Below are 17,358 nucleotides of genomic sequence, written 5' to 3' on the forward strand. Positions count from 1 at the left end.
TTTCATTTACAGAGAAACCCTATGTGGTAGGCACTCTTATTGGCCACATTGTACAAATGAGGGAACTGAGACACAGAAAGGTTGACTGTCACACCACGTAAAGTGACAGGACCTAGATTTGAACCTGACTCCAGAGTTCATGACCTTAGTCTTTCAGTTACGCTGCCTCTCAGTATCCTGGTTATTTAAAACATATCTGTTCTACTTTTTATAATATCATATTCACCATAATCACATGGGGAGGGGGAAGGACTTTAGAATTACTGTCTTTCCACAGAAGCTTTTGCCTAAAATACTTCCTGTTGATAGTGACTTATTTAAGTACATAATAAGTAATTTTCAGATTCATTTGCAGCTGACTTTGTATCTTTTCCATTGCAACTGGCATCCCTGTATTCAAGCACAAAATGACATGCCTGGAAAGACTGAGATACATGTCTATCCACATGTAATTCTGAAGGAATGACTGAAATAGACTTTGTTAACCACATGACTCTATAAACAAAACTCTTAAAACATTTTAAATGAAGATATTACTTGACTAAGTGACAGTGTTTTAAAATATGCAACAAATGTGGTTTTGAAGACCTTTTATGTACCATACCTTTATTTTCTTTAAAGCTTGAACTTTTAAACATTTTATAAAATTTGAGAGGTCTGGCTCAGTTTACTAGGCATATGCAGAAGCATTTCTACAAAAAATTCAATATTTAAAAAATTAAGTATTTTTTTAAGTATTTTAGTTCTAAAGTCCATGATTTTGCAAAATATCCAGATTCTAATGTCATTGAAAATTTGATACGTCTTGGCAGTTATAATAACAACAAGCATTTGCAGAGTGTTTTTATTTCATTCCGCTATGCATGGAAGCCCTTTACCTTATATTTAATTACATTATATTTACGCAAAAGGGGTAATTATTTTCACTAACTATCTACAACAAGGATCCATCTTATGCATCATGGAACACATTTCATAGTTAAATTACTGTAATAATTGTGGTGTGGCCTACATTACTTTTCCTTTATGAAAATACATTTCATTTGATCTAATGTTATGTTTATTTATTTCCAGAAAGTGAGCCATCACTTTTAGAATTCAAGCCATTCAGTAATGGTCCTTTGGTTGGTGGATTTGTTTACCGAGGCTGCCAGTCGGAAAGACTTTACGGAAGCTACGTGTTTGGAGATCGTAATGGGTAGGTTTCCTGATACCACAGTTTGATAGATCAAATGACATATCCATTGATTACTGGGCAAACCATCATAAAATATTCAAATGATTTTCTCCCTTTGGAAGTCAGGTGTGGGACACACATAAATATTATTATTTACTTTTAGTTCCACCATGTTTGGTGGGATAATTCAAGAACTTCCTAAAACATGCTTTTTAAACATACTTGATCCAATTCATAAAATAATTTTTAAGAGCAGAGAGGTCTTCAGATAGATATTTCATATTATTTAGAGCCTTCTCTTCATCCTTAACATAAATTTACCATGATCATGAGTAAATTGAAAACTGTGGTTTTACATGAGTTGTATAAATATTTTAAAAATTATCTGGAAGGCTAAGAATTTTTGCTTTTGCCAGACTTTTGGGACTTTTGGCAACAGACCTTAATTTGTCTCTATTCATAGGAATGCTACAAAATTGAATTTTAGCCTAAAGTTTAGAGGTCACATTGTGGATAATTATAAGAAACTCTGTGATGAAACCCAAAATAAGAATCTTGTTCCCCAAGTCACTGGCATTCAGGCATATGGCAGAGCTGATATGCTTGGTCGCTGAAAGGAACTAGAAAAGAGTACTGACCCCCTGATCTTCCCTCTCTCTGATTAATAGCACAGCATGGAGTCTAGTCCTGGAGAGGAAGTATCATTCTCTGGATGAAGGGGAGGGCTTTTCTCAGACTCAGGTACTTTTAGTACCCCGCCTCCAAACCAAATATTATCTTAAGTACTTTCTCTTCACATGGGAATTTCGGCGTATTCACACACATTATGGGCTGTATTATTTTTCTCTTTAGAAGCCAGGTCTGTGGCACAACAATTATTTATTATGAGTTTTATTTTAAACATTTTATTGTGTTTTTTAGGCAAAAGCATATTTTCATCATAGGTTTCTGGTATGTTTTGTTGTAGGAATTTCTTAACCCTCCAGCAAAGTCCTGTGACCAAGCAATGGCAAGAAAAACCACTCTGTCTTGGCAACGGTGGTTCCTGTAGAGGTTACTTTTCAGGTCACATTTTGGGATTTGGAGAAGACGAATTAGGTACTGTACAAACTATTTCTGTTAAGTTCCCTTCTCACTCTTTGCCCAAGAGGCTCTGTTCTGCTCTGAAAAATAAGTATAACGATCTCATCCTCCATTTGTTGGAAATGTAATCTACAGCAAAGATGACCAATTCAGTATTCTCTTCCAATAAACTTTCTCTGGGGGTCTTTAAATCTTATCCCCCCCCCAGAAATATGAAAGTAATAAAGCAGAAAAATGGGAGTCAGGAACAAAAGAGAATTTTTGAGTTTTGAAGACAGAGAAAATTTTAAATGTCTACTGATATTTTTGATGCAGCTGAGTCATTTGTTTATATTCTCTATCTGAACCTTTGCACTTATCCATGTCTCCTGGAATAAATTAAAATTTGTTGTAATCTGAATCTCACTTTATCTCTTATTTTTTTGCCCATCGAGGCATGAAATTTGTGCAAGATAATCTGACTTTGTAGATCTGCTTTCCAACAGAATGGAAATTATCTTCTCATTGATAATCTCCGGGATAACATACAATTTATTTGTTGGTATGTTATCAAACTGTATGCAGCTTAACAAGCAAAAAGAAGTTGTTATTGGAATGTTACCAATCAAAGGGTGAAATGCTACCAATTTTAAATTTCAGAGATAAATGTAGTTTTCATAATGATTCCCTTTAAAGAATAATATCCAAATAAACTATGGCTACCATGCTCCTTTAGCCTTGGAGATAAATTTCTAGGTATTAAGAAAGAAAAGTTGTGTTTCTTTCTAAATCAGGATTATTAATAATTTTTAAATTTTTAAAATAAATTTATTTATTTATTTATATTTTTGGCTGTGTTGGGTCTTTGTTACTGCATGCGGGCTTTCTCTAGTTGTGGCGAGCAGGGGCTACTCTTCGTTGCGGTGTGCGGGCTTCTCATTGCGGTGGCTTCTCTTGTTGCGGACCATGGGCTCTAGGCTCGCAGGCTCAGTAGTTGTGGTGCACAGGCTTAGTAGCTCCGCGGAATGTGGGATTTTCCCGGACCAGGGCTCGAACTCGTGTCCCCTGCACTGGCAGGCAGATTCTTAACCACTGCGCCACCAGGGAAGTCCCTAAATCAGAATTATTTACTCTAAACACGCAGATTTGGTTTTCCTACATCAAACAGAGAATTCATCAGAAACACATCCATGCCATTCACTTAGGTTACCAAGGGACTCAGACAAGTTTCCTGAAACACAACGCACAGATTTCAAAGCCACAGGAATATAAGGATTCAAAGAAGAGAAGTCCAATCTATCTTTTTCTTGTTCTAGCATTGAAAGTATCTTGCATTCAATTTTCCCTTGAAATTCTCCTACCCCATTCAAATGAACCAGAAAGATACCTTTTCTCGCTTAAATCTTCTGTAATTGTAATTTAAACGTCATTGGCAAATTCTGATTTTAAAATATAAATTAGGATCACATTGTTTGTGGCAGAGTTAGAGATGAGTATTTAGAATCATGTTGATGAATCATTTTGATTTCCCCAGACCTTACTGCCAGTGACTCAACATCATTCATCCTATTACCATCACCCCCATTAAAATATCCAAATATCTGTCCACACTTAATACAGTGCTAGGAGGAGAACCAAGAAATGAAGCATATACAGTTCTTACTGTCCAAAAGCAACAACATAGTGTATATTTCATAATTTAAAATAAATATACTTGCACTCTTTAATGCAAACCTCTCTGGTTTTTAATTAAGAGTCATATAAGAAAGTGAGTTAGAGTTTTCATTTTTTAAAACAAAAAGTGTTGAGAGTCTTTTTTCTATGTGTGTGTGTGTGTGTTTTTTTAACTATAAAATTAGGATGGGTTTGTTGTAAGGACTAACTGCGGTAAACTACATAAAGTACTTGAAATAAATATGATTTTTTTTTACTTAAATTCCTTTGCTTTTTAACGTCATTTTTATTCTTTCTGTTGTGTCTGTGTTTTTAATGTAAATCCCATAACATCCTTTCCAGAAGTGAGAAAGCAGTAGGGTGTGCTTAATACACAATAATAAAGTAGAAAAGAGAAATATAGACTAAATCAAGACCTATTTCATGAATGAGAATCAAATATAAATTTTAAAGCCTTATAAACATATAATCATAAATACAGCTTCTAATTCCCTATTCATATGATCAGTTCTATATATTGAATTATATGGAAGGAGTGGTAATAAACGAGAGCGGTTCTCTCCTAAGAGGGTACGCCATCTGTTGTAGTTCATTTTCAGGAACACAGCCTGGCGTCAGGAATCAGAGACATGGAGCTGGGATTGAGCACAAGGGTCTCTCTCTCTCTCCCCCCAGCTATTTATTTTAATGTATTTTGTTTAAAAAGCTAAAAATTAAAAAGGAGTACCCAATGCCATCTGGCCTCAAATTATCAATTAACAGTAACAACTTGGTAACCAAACCTTTGAATCTTGGGTGGAATAAATCAAGATAAAACTTGCCATTCCACACTCATTCTACAGCTATTTATTGAGCACCTATTCTGTGCAAAGCTCTGTTCTAGGAGTTGGGGATACAGGAGCAGATAAAGAGATAACAATCTAAACTGTTTTCATGAAGTTTACATCCTAAAGGAGGACAGTAAACATAATTTTAAAAAAATATATTGTACATTAGTTGGTAATAAGTGCTTAGGAGGAAAATCTAGTTGTAAAGAGGGATAGAGATGGCTAGGAGTTGGGACAAGTGTACTTTTAAATAGAACAGTCAAGAAAGATGATACCTAAGCACAGACCTGAAAGGGGAACAATGCATCTAGTGGTGGTCTACTGACAGGAGCCTGAGATAGGACCTGGGACAGATGCTGAGGCAAGAGGAGCCTGGGACACCAGGGGCCTGAGACAGGAGGCTGGGACAGGAACCTGCCTTGCATGTCCAAAGTCAGGAAGTGAGGCTAGACACATTGCAGATGGGGTCAGAGCAGTAAGGGGGGACATTGTAGGCCACTGTCAGGGCTTACATTTGCTGGGAGAGAGATTAGATGCCATTGGAGGGTATTGAAACAGAGGAGTGTGATCCAATTTATATGATCTAACTTGCCTTTTAAGGAATCCCTGCAGCTGTTATGTTGAGAATAAACATAGAAGAATAAGAGTAGGAGCAGGGAGATCAGTTTAGGAGACTGTTGCCATCTTCCAGGTGAGAGATTAATATCTGCTCGCACTGGAGTAATAGTGAGATGTGGGGAGAAGCGACCAGAATTTGGATGCACTCAGGCAAGTGATCTTCTGAGGATGTATGAATATATAATATATGTATATACATACACATACATATATACATACATATTATATATATATAATAATCTGCTGGGCAACAGAAGGTAAGGCTTTGTAATACTGTGAAATAACTTTTTGTATTTCTCTCTTCATAGGTGAAGTTTACGTTCTATCAAGTAGTAAAAGTATGACCCAGACTCACAATGGAAAACTCTACAAAATTGTAGATCCCAAAAGGTGAGGTTTTTTTTAATATTCCATTAAGTCAAGTAATATTCTCTTAGTTATTCCAGTGCCTTCAAATTAGTGATGGAATTGCAATTAGCCCTCAACAAAGATGAACATTTCCGCCCTGTCCATCTGCTAAGTGCTCTCCTGAGAGACCCTCAGTTCCAGTCTCTGAGGCCTAGACTTGAACACCCTGAACTTTAAAGGCCTTATTTCGATCACGTTCATGGCATCTTTGTGGTCATCTGAAAGCAGCATTATATTTGTGGAATCAGGGTCCTCAGTTAAATGTCCCAGGAGGACCCTGATGAATGAGGCAGCGGCTTCCGCTCTCTTGTTGGAAGCAATAAACCCTCCTTTCCTTTCGAGGAAACCAGGAACATTCTGGCAGACCTTAGTATGCTTAGTATGACTTTTGTTAGGTAATCAGAATAAGTTATTTTGGCAGCTCAACGTTGGAGCCTAATTTTATAACTGGATGCTCACAGCTTCTGTGACTCAACAGATGCAAACTGAAGAAATATTTTGTTATTTATTTCAGCAAAAGGAAGATGTGAATGTTTTAATCCTTTGGAGAATATAATTATCCCTCTCCTGCTCTTCTCTACCCACCCACCCAACTTCAACACACGCACAACTTTCAAATTATCTTGAGTCATCATTAGTCAGTTGTTAATTTCATGGATAAAATCAGAACTCTCGGAAGCTGCTAAAATTATCTACTGTCAAATAGTTATTAGCCATAATTTTAGAAACAATTATTATAGGACTTCAGTATCCTCACAAATACGACTACTGTGGAACGCCAGTAGTGGTCAGACCCTAGCTTCGCCGTGCTGTGAATTTCTAATTCTTTCTGTGCTAACTTAGCTTCATGAGCCCATCTGCAAATTTCAAGTCCCTTTTAGGAGAAAAAATTCCAATAATCTGAAAAGTTTACTAAGAGCATTCATTTAATTCCACTTTAAAAATATTTATAGGTTATAAATTGTGTATGTTTTTCTGAAAAATTCACTGACTAACAAATGGAGATTCTTGTCCTTTTTCCATACCCTAAAACACTATCTTTCCTGAGAAAAATATAGGTTGACATTGGTGCTGCAGAACAAAAAGAGACCAAAAATGGTCTCTCTATGATAGAAGGCATCACATACGCCCATCTATCACACAGTGATAATGACAGCTTTCCTTCTCTATTTAACAGTACACATTTTCTTTCACAGTAAAAGAAGTACCCATCTACACACTGTAAGGGTTCTTTTCTTCCTTGAGTGTGAAACCGGTGTCCTTCTGTGAGAAGCAAAGTAATGAATGAAAAAAAAAAAATCAGACACTTCGGTGATTGTTGAAGGTGGCAATATTAAGAACAAAAATCAAACCAGTGTTAATTCATAAAATAGCATTCTAACGATTCAGAATGAGGTCTACGGATTTCACTCAGCTCTAATGCCATTAGTTTCAAAATAGCCATTGTTATTTCATTATATTTGTCAAAGTTGATGTGCTTTTGCAAGCTTTCTGGTAGTGTTATTATTAATTCTCGCTGCTTCTCACAGAAATGTTTCTCTCTTCCTCTGGATTGTTTAGTCTGTTGGTGGTGAGTTGAGGTGAATTTTACACCTTCAGTCCATTATTAGTGTCTAATTACCAGGGCTGCCATGAGGGACCTTGACTTTGTGATCATGGGGCCTCCTCTCGTAGGGTGGTCTCAGAGTGACATACCTGAAAGACCTGACTTCTCATTATGGTGCCTGTTTCTGGTGAGTCGTGTCATGCGTGCGGCCAGGGTTAAGATGTGTGTTTGGTTTTCAGAAGGTGGGGGGATTAACAGAGTCCCAGAGACACAGTCCTTGTACACAGGCCCAGGCATACATTTCAAAATTAAACTGACTATAAGAAAACAAATGTTTTCATAAACATTCGTTGGGAGCCTCATGCTGTTTCGATTTGGATGCCAACGTTTGTTATTATAGTAGTTCTTCCCAGATGAGTGGAAGTTCTATATAAGCAGACACTTTTTAGTATATGTGAACGGGATTATTTTGGAAACACGAGCTAATTACTAACCTAGCTGTGTTCAGAATGTCTGCTTCAGAGCACAACGGTTTTCCTAAAATGTTTGAGGGAGAAATTGAAGAAAGAGCCTCATCAACGGAAAAAAATAATACACAGGCATTTCTTGTTACATCAAAAAACCTAACTCAAATTAAAATCTTAGATTAACTGTATTCTTGTGGAAGAGCCCCAGACTTGTTAGAATAATGTTTTCAGAATGAATTTCAAACATTCAGTTGACTCATGACTCTAAAAGAGAATAACTACAAATCATAAAATTTTTATATTCTGTATGATGTATCATGGAAGTTACATTCCTACACACCATAAGATTTACATTTTTTCTCTTTTTTCTTACACACACACACTCACATATTAGAAAAATGAGGGAGTTGTGAAACCATATGTAATATTCTTTGGTCATTTTGACAAAGGCAGACGAGGTCCCAGCATTAGCAGCTCAGTCTGTAAGGGCAATCTGGTCTCAGGCTATATGTTACATAATCATTTACATAAGTTTAAAATCATTTACGGTGGGCATCCTTCTCAGAAAAGGATGGCAAGATAACCTGTTATAAAAAACGAATGCCATTGTTTACAATCAAAGAAACGAAAATTCTATGAGAATACAACCAGCTTTCTCTATGGCTTCACTAGAACTCAGGAGTTTTTAAAGGAAAAGCAGAAGAGGGAGGAATTTTGCCTCCCTGTTAGAACAGGGATACCTTCAGAAGTGGAAGAGCCTCATTTCGTGGCAGAGTGGAGTTAGAGGCAAATCAGTACAGTCAATCACTCAGCTTGCTGGGTCCCCCAAAGCCTCAAGTACTGGGTTCTGCATGCCCTGGTCTGGGATGTTCCTTCAGCCAGCAGATGGCAAGGCATTGAGGACAAGATCTGGACACTCATTTCAGTCTCACTTAGTAGAGCCATCTGAAGCCTGTCAAGATGAGGAAGTCTATCCTGGCAGGATAGGCAGTCAAACGGTCTTGTCTCTGAATCTTCCTTAGTGTGGTTGCTGCATTGTGTCACCATACTGTGCTCCTTCGCCTGTCAGTAAAGAACAGGTAATCCTTCTGCCTCTGCTTCATTTCTGTAGAGCACTGTGAAGATAATTAAATAATGTATTTGAAGCATATGCAATTCTTTAGTACCATTGGTGTTCATTCCATGCATTCAAGAATTATTTTCAGGTGATCTCTCAACTTTTGAGGTAGTGTTCGTTTCAAAATTGGGGTCAAGGTGTCCACGGAGTTTTAAAGAGCCCTGAGTACCTAGTTTTCGAATATCCAAGTCATGTCTTAGAGGCTTGCTCTTTGTTAAATCTTTTCAGAATCACACAAACGCTCCTGAGGGATGGAGATGAAAGAATTCTAACAGAGTTTTGAACTTTCCAAGCTTTAGTTTTATAGCACACAAATATTTTCACACTATTGAAAAAGATTCTTTAGTTTTTGTTTCAGATGGACTTAAACTAAATGACCTTTTCTGACCTGGAAATGTTTCCAGGGTTATTTCTCCAGGAATTCGTAAAATAAAATCATTCTTAAACATGTCGATTTAATTCCTGTGTACCCAGTCTTACTCTATTTTAACATGTTGCTTATCTGTTAACCCCCCTAAGTCACACAACCCATTCCCTTAAGAGGTCTATAAATTACCAGTGCAAATTCCCAGCTTCAGAGGTCATTTTGCAGAAATGTCCTGTCCCCAGACTCTTGTGTGACCAACATCAAAAAACTGTCCTCCTGTCTCCTCCCTGCCCCTCCCTGTGATGACCCCACTTACTGCTCTTTGTTTATTTATTTATTTATTTAATATCTTCATCCTACTCCTTAGTCTACTGGATGCTGAAGAGTGCTTTTTTTTTTTTTTCTTCACAAAAATCACTTCATGAGAGGAAATTGGTTCTGTTTATCCTTCACATATGTCTCAGGGAGCCGGCAGGCCGCTCTACCATCCTAAAGAAAGCCATGCATAATGGAGAAGGTTTAGCCCAATAAGCCAGTCTAGTCCCAATTCATCAGTCAAAGTTTTATGCAAGTGGCCTCCCTAGGTTGATAAATCCCCACGGTGCCTGTTGACCCAGCTGCCAAGTCCTCTTGCTGCAGGCGGTGTTTTCATGGCCACCCTGACAGTAATACAAACTGTTTAGCAGCTCCATTGACCTTTCAGCTATTAACAGGGACACAGGCTCGACGAGGGACTAGTTTTCAAACATGACAGAATTTCTTAACACTAGAGGTCATGAACAAGTATATGCCCTATAAAAATTCATTCAGCATGGTGGATTTGAAGTCTAAAGGACAAGGAAGCATGGTCCACATTTTTGCTATAATTTTTCTACATTTCCAATAACTAAAAAGGGTATACACTTAGGTGCCAGCTTATATTTTATTCTTAATACGCTATAGTTTACTTGGTGGTGCACAATATTTTTAGTGGACAAATCCTTCCTATGCTGTCAGATACCATCTGAAATTTTAAAGATATATGGCAAAAGAATGAGATAAGATCAAAAAGTCAAAACTTCTAACAACTGGATGAGCATGCATGCATAATATATGGTAATCGCCTAAGTGTAACTGGAATTTTATTCATACTTTACCAAGATTTGTGTGTTTCTGTATATGCGCACACAAACACACTTAAACATACTCAGGTATTCCGTACAAGGCTATGTAGAGCCATCACCTATTTCAAAATATACACAAAATATTATACCATAATTTATGAAAAAATTTTCTCTAAACGACCATGCTATTTTAAAAGTCTATACTATAAAGCTTCTCATGTTTATATGCTATTTTCTGAAGATGTGACATATGACCACAGCATTCAAGGGAATTTTCTGCTTTATACTAATTATAGTCTTTCTTAAATTATCAATTTTAAATGTTGGAATATCAGTTCCTAGAGTAATTGTACAGATTGCTATGAAAACTTGATTGAATTGCCACTTACAAATGGCATTTGTTAAAAAGGCATAAAATGGAGAATATGAATAATTAAAAATATATTCTTCAAAAAGAGCCTCATTTGTTAAGAGCCTCTTAAAAGCATTTCTTTTCAATACCCATGTTTCTCCCCCACCTGGGACAGTGGTGGAAATCTGATATTATTAGAACTTCTGAATATCTTCTACTTTTATTGTGACAGTGTATCATCAGATGTTACAGTTCTCGAGATAAAGGCAGATTTAATCTTGCATAAAACAGCCACACAAATTTGCAAAAAGATGGTTTCTAGAGGAAGATATACTTTTTAAAGAAAAAAAAATCTACCTTAGCATCATTTTTTTACTAATTCATTTTAGTTGAGCTAAAAAAATCTGTTGCTTGAATGACTCGTTTTTCTCATCATTGACAAATGAATGAAAAGGTGTAACATCAAAATTTGGGAATCTGTCACCCTAATAGTCTTCAAAGAGAATTTAAACTGACATTTTTGTGCTATTTTAAAGGACAGAAAATCATTTCAAATTTTACTTCCCATTTAAAACATTTAGTGATATTTAAAATTTCTGCCTTCACAGAATATAAAATTAAAACACTAGTAGATCTAGTTTTTTAAGTGGGAAAAAGATTTATTTTTTAGATGGCTTCTAAAAGAAAAATACTATAGGCTTTAAGTCTTTTGAATTATGTTGGAATCAAAGTGTTACTTAAAATGTCTATTTTCCTAGTCGCAGACATTTCTTATTTAGTGTCTAACATTTTTATCAATTATGGCTTATGAATCAAGTTTTTAAGTTAAAAAAAATTGGTTTTGGATGTAAACTTCTGAACAGAATGTGGTTCCTTCTTTTTTTTTTTTTTTTTTTAAAAATTTTTTTTTAAAGGAATTCCTTTATTTTTTATTTATTTATTTATTTATTTATTTTTGGCTGTGTTGGGTCTTCGTTTCTGTGCGAGGGCTTTCTCTAGTTGTGGCAAGCGGGGGCCACTCTTCATCGCGGTGCGCGGGCCTCTCACTATCGCGGCCTCTCTTGTTGCGGAGCACAGGCTCCAGACGCGCAGGCTCAGTAGTTGTGGCTCACGGGCCTAGTTGCTCCGCGGTATGTGGGATCTTCCCAGACCAGGGCTCGAACCCGTGTCCCCTGCATTGGCAGGCAGATTCTCAACCACTGCGCCACCAGGGAAGCCCGGTTCCTTCTTTATATTAGGAAGCAATGGCATTGGCTTTTTATTGTACCCTAATTTTATTTTTCTATCATATCAAAGTACAGTTATACAAGATTAAGTCATGAGATTTAATCAGTCTGCAGGTATCTTTGGCTTGCCTCCTGTGTTCAAGATATTGTATTATGTGCTGTGGAGGGAGAATATACATGAGAATTTAGTCCTTTCCTCTAAGGAGCTTATTTTTATCTTAAATCAGGAGATTGCACACATTACCTAAAACATGAACAATATTATCTGAGATAAATATTGCCACTTTGGGACAACAAAATTATGCCAGAACATTGTACATTACAAATTGCCAGATAATGGTCCAGAAGGCGATGGGCAAAACTCACCATGAGTTGGCTTCTTGGTCCAGTCTGTTCTACCAGGGGGAACAAGGCCTCAGCCCGGCTTCTGTATGGGCAGAAGGAGTCTTCTCAGTTGACTGTTAAAATGAGAAATAAGTGCCTGCAATGAGTTTCCCTCCCCCAGGAGACATGGTTCCAGATATCCCTCCAGCTTTGCATGGCTCTCTGCAGGTTTCACTCCCTCCTGAGTTCAAAGTGTCACATCCATCACCATTTTGGTTTTGTGTGCTTCAGTCTTCCCTGAGCAAATCTCTCCCCCAGCTACTGCCGACCTGCTCCCTGGGCCCCCCTCTCCCAAGGTACCAAGTTTTATTTTTGCTAGTGCTTTAGTTACAAAGTTGCATGGATCTCGAGGGGTCTGCCCCAACTCTATTTTTCCCATAAGCCTTATTTTTAGTACGCGATTTTGTAGAATACAAGATTTTTCAGGAAAAAGTCCACTGAATTAAAGTGCAAATGCCTATTTTTCTGATAATTGTAGTGGACCAGTTTCTGAATTAAGGACATTGCAAACATAATACAAGAAACACCTAAGGCAATTTAATAAAATTGGACTTTATCCTTTTTTTCCCTAAAAGCAGACAACCTCATCATCCAGTTTCATTAGTCATTTCTCCTAGGTTTTCCTTTTAAGGCAGTACATAACTTTCCATTTCCTAATCTTCGCCTGGAAATATATAAATTGAGGTAAGCTGATAAAGTTGAATGAAGGCGAGCCACACATCCTTTTAGATACTTGTGTATAGTGGTAGTGATGTTTGGATAGGGAGATTAATAAGGCCTGAAACACAGGTGCCTAGCTCCCTTTTTCCTAAAAAGGACCAGTTGAGTAGAAAGCTGTGCTAGAAAAGAGTTCCAGATTATCTGGAATTAGCTGTACGAAAGCTATTTCATATCTTCGTCCGTGTTCTGATCTTCTAAATTTGGGAATAATAAGGTTGGCCCCGTCTCGTGAGGATAAAGTTTAATATGAAATTACTGGAAAGTGTAAGTGGCTTCATCATCTGCTTTCATTCTGGTTGCATCTTTAACCATAGAACAAAATAGAGCAGGTATTTGTGAAAGTTCTAATGCTTTCATTAACACTAGGCGGTCCAACTCACAGCTCCACCAAATTGCCACTGCCTTTGTCCTCTTTGAGTTTAGCACCTACTCAATCCCAAACTGCCGTATTAAAGCCAGTCGACACTATCTCTGAGTGAGCATGTGCTCAGTATTTAAATCACAGACCTCAAAATGAAGGCAACCTTGGTCACAGAGAAAAGAGCCGAGGCCCAGCCCCACTGTTCAGCGCATTTCAGAACAGAGAAATGCAGTGGTTTGAGAAATAAGATAGAGCACTGGCTTTCCCATTCTAAATTTGAATTCTAGAAATATACAGTACAAATTTAAAATGTTTAATATGACCCATAATGTATATAAGTTCAGAGGTATTCTTGAATTTGTTTTCTTTCCCTTCACTTTATATGTGTTACTGAGGACATATGTAAAAAGATTTTTCTAAGCAGCTTACATATGATATAATGTCAAAGAAGGCATTCCTTAAGAATGAAATGAAAGCAAGTAGCTCTTAAAACGTTTAATTTTTTGGTAAATCTCGAATGGTACTTGAAAAATATTCTTAGGAAATGTGTGCTGCTACCTCTATAGCCATGAAGTCCTGTGGGACGATATTGCATGGTCACACAGAAGCAGATTCCATTTTCTCTGTTCTCCAACCAGGAATAGGATTGTATTATGAATGTATACGATTCCTCAGAGCAAAATTGAATTTGTATGATGTATTACCGTTTTACCAGGTACTACAAAATGGTTATATGTAGTCAGAATCCAAAATTCTACTCCTCATGGGTAAACTGACCCTGCAAAGAGAAATGTCAACATGAGTAAGAAGCATTTAGTGAACATCCAGACTAAAGAAAATTATCCAGACAAAAAAAAAAAAAAGAAAATTTAGTTTGTGTGTTGACCTTGGAGAAAGGCACTAAAATGAATAATTTAAAAGATGACATAGCGCTAATACACTAGTGCTCATTCCTATGCCTCAAGCTATACAAATGGGAGAAATTTTCCATTTTCTTACTTTTTTTGAGGCAAAAGTGCTGAGTAATGGTTTTAGGAACACTCAGTGGTTATGGGTTATGGCTTGTATATCGAATGCTTACCGAGTGAGGAAATCCATGAAACCACAGAATCTGTGGTGGCACAGTAAGGCTGCCCCCTCGTGTAGAGGCGGTACTCCATCCAATCACAAGATCCCAGGATATTCTGTACTTGGAAGCTCCTGACCACACTTATTCATGGCCCCATTAACCACTTTTGGCTGGGCATGGCCCTAATTAGGAAAGGGGCCTCTCAGACTTGAACAGGCCTGTGAGTCACTTGACAAACTGACTGAAGTGCAGATTCTGATTCTGTACGTCTGGGGAGGGCCTGAGAGTCTGCATTTCAGACAAACTCCTGCTGGGGCTGCTGCTCTGGGACCACACTGAGTGATGAGGATTTAGATTTATCAGTTTTTCCTACCTCATGACAATAGGAAAAAGCATGGAAGAAAAATCGGTTTGCAAAGATTACAGTTGCAAGGGAACACTTTTCCATGTGTCCCTATGTGACTGTGGATAAAGGTATAAGGGAATTCCCTGGTGGTGCAGTGGTTAGGACTCCGAGCTCTCACTGCTGAGGGCCTGGGTTCAATCCCTGGTCAGGGAACTAAGATTCCACAAGACAAAAAAAAAAAAAAGAATAAGACAGTTCTTACATCACGTCCTTAGTCACCTCAAGCAGACTGTTGTCTATGAGAAGCTATAGAATTAGCACATCTTCTGAAATTTCCAATGAGTCAGGATTTTCATAAAAGAGTATTACTCATGATCGATGTACCTTGTTTTGCAATAACATGAATTTAAAATCTGAACCCCTAACAAAAATTTCAGAATGAACCCCTTTACTTTTCATAAAGGACACAATAGATCGAGTTCTGCAACACTCGCTCCGAAAGATCAGGCCTGCTAAGACAGAATTTATCCCTGTGCTTCCACGCAAATGCACAGAAAACTTCTCATTTATTGGTTGATTCATTCACTTATTAAGTATCATAAAATTAAAACCATTCTTTAATCCCACTACCCAGAGACATTCACTGTTGGCCTTAGCTATTCACAAAAAGTCATCACAGTATCATGTGCGTTATAAATTACTCAGGCTTCTCAACTTCCTCCTTTATTTCAAGAAAGTATCTAAAGCTTTATGCTGCTACACAGAACCAACAAATGTAGGTTTCTAAGAGAATGTCTTACATTTCTGAAAACAATGCTTTATACGTTAAAAAATGTTGGGCAGTTTTCTACACTATCCCTTTAGTGTTTCATTCTCTGTCATGTGTAAAGGGATTACAAAATGTGTTTTTCTGATTTAAATTAACTTTGAGAACTATGGGGATAACTGTCAACAAATGGGCACCATATATTCTTTATTAAAAACCTGAATATCCTCTTGGGTAAGTTTTCTATTTTGAGAGCTATCTCAGGCTTCATTCAGTAGACCTAAGAGTCCAAAAGTTTAAAAAGTAATTGTTTAAAAGGAGAGCAAGACCATTTAAGTAATTTTTATTAGGCCTACATTAAGATGCTCAATTCCCCAGTGTAATAAAAATAAGAATGAAAAATGAGTTCATCTATCACAAGTATATACCCTAGATTTTTGTTTAGATCCCATCTAGGTGTGTATATGTAGTAATTAGGAATATACAAGATGGTTTATTTCAAGGTGACAATAATAATAAAGTTCAAATTTACTTGCTTTAGTCCCTTTTCTTTCTCCTCATTCCATGTAAAGGAACCTTACTTACTCTTTTCAATAGAAAGAAGAAATATCCCTAGAACAAAGAATGAGTGGAGAGGAAAGAGATGGTTGGGATCACCAAAAATCTTTGTCAAACTTTAACAAATGTATTACTAGAAAAATGAATGTTGATATGTTGACTTAATTCCCAGCTGGAGGAGAAAGTAAGCCCATCTCTTTATGTCATGCTTACTTCTTCGCCTGTTGTTTATTTATTATGATTATAATTAGTATAAAAATGTTTTATTTAAAATGAATTTAACTATGCCTTGGAAGAATTTTGTAATACAATATTACAAATTTGTAATTTGTAATTACAAATACTTGTAATTAATACAAGTTAATTTAGCCAATAGAAATACAGTGAGTGTTTTTAGTTTCATGCTTATGATATAAAAGTATAGTGATTTGATTTTAATGATATCCCTCCCCTAAATAGTCCATATATTCCTAATATTGTCACTCAGTAGCATTTTAAAGAAACAAACACCCTTTTAAAATTCCACTCATTTCATTCATTCATTCATTCAACAGATTTTTAATAAGCATCTTCCATGTGCTGTACACTCTTCTGGGTCCTGGAAAGACACAAGAGAAGAGAGGGGAATATTTGTCTTCATGGAATTTATATTCCAGATTTGAAAATTTTCTACTATATGCATTCAATTCAATAAACATTTATTGAATGCCTATGGTATTTTCCTACCTCCTATGACTATAAGTAGTTGAGGAGATAAAATACTTTGGTAGCTTAAATATCATCTTTCTATAACATCCCTCAATCCTAAATTAATTGCACCTTCATCTGTATTCCTGTGATACTTCATACGCACCTGTATCATAGCAAAGATCATACTGCCTTATACTTTTGTGTTTGCTTGTCTGTCTTCCCCACAGTGGTCTCCATGAAGATCAGGACCCTGTTTTGTTTCTGTCTTATCCCCATGAAGAGCACAGTACCTGGCAGAGTCAATGACTAGACTTGAAGAGGATTGAATATATAGCTTTTGCCCTCAGAAAGCTTTTATTTCAATGGGGAAGGGAAAGGGGAAATAGGATTACTCATTCCTTAAGAGAAGTGAAGTCCTATAGGTGATGGGCTATGTTTTATGCACATTTTCATGTTCAAGGCTCCCCAATAGATTAACAGAGAGAGAGAGGATTTATTTAACATGCTAAGTGAGGAATGT

The 17,358-nt window shown here is 36.8% G+C and overlaps 1 protein-coding gene across 4 annotated transcripts in view; it reads left to right on the forward strand.

The window, feature by feature from the left end:
• HHIP (hedgehog interacting protein) overlaps positions 1 to 17,358 on the forward strand; it is a 95,919-nt gene that overhangs the window by 64,199 nt on the left and 14,362 nt on the right. For all 4 annotated transcript variants that reach the window (XM_082390023.1, XM_082390024.1, XM_082390025.1 and 1 more), the window contains exons 9-11: positions 1,075 to 1,198; positions 2,145 to 2,275; positions 5,667 to 5,748. In XM_082390023.1, coding sequence (XP_082246149.1) covers positions 1,075 to 1,198; positions 2,145 to 2,275; positions 5,667 to 5,748 — 337 coding nt within the window. The remainder of the gene's footprint in view (positions 1 to 1,074; positions 1,199 to 2,144; positions 2,276 to 5,666; positions 5,749 to 17,358) is intronic.

This window comes from Balaenoptera borealis (genome assembly GCF_965194805.1).
Source record: "Balaenoptera borealis genome assembly, chromosome: 4".
NCBI lineage: Eukaryota > Metazoa > Chordata > Mammalia > Artiodactyla > Balaenopteridae > Balaenoptera > Balaenoptera borealis.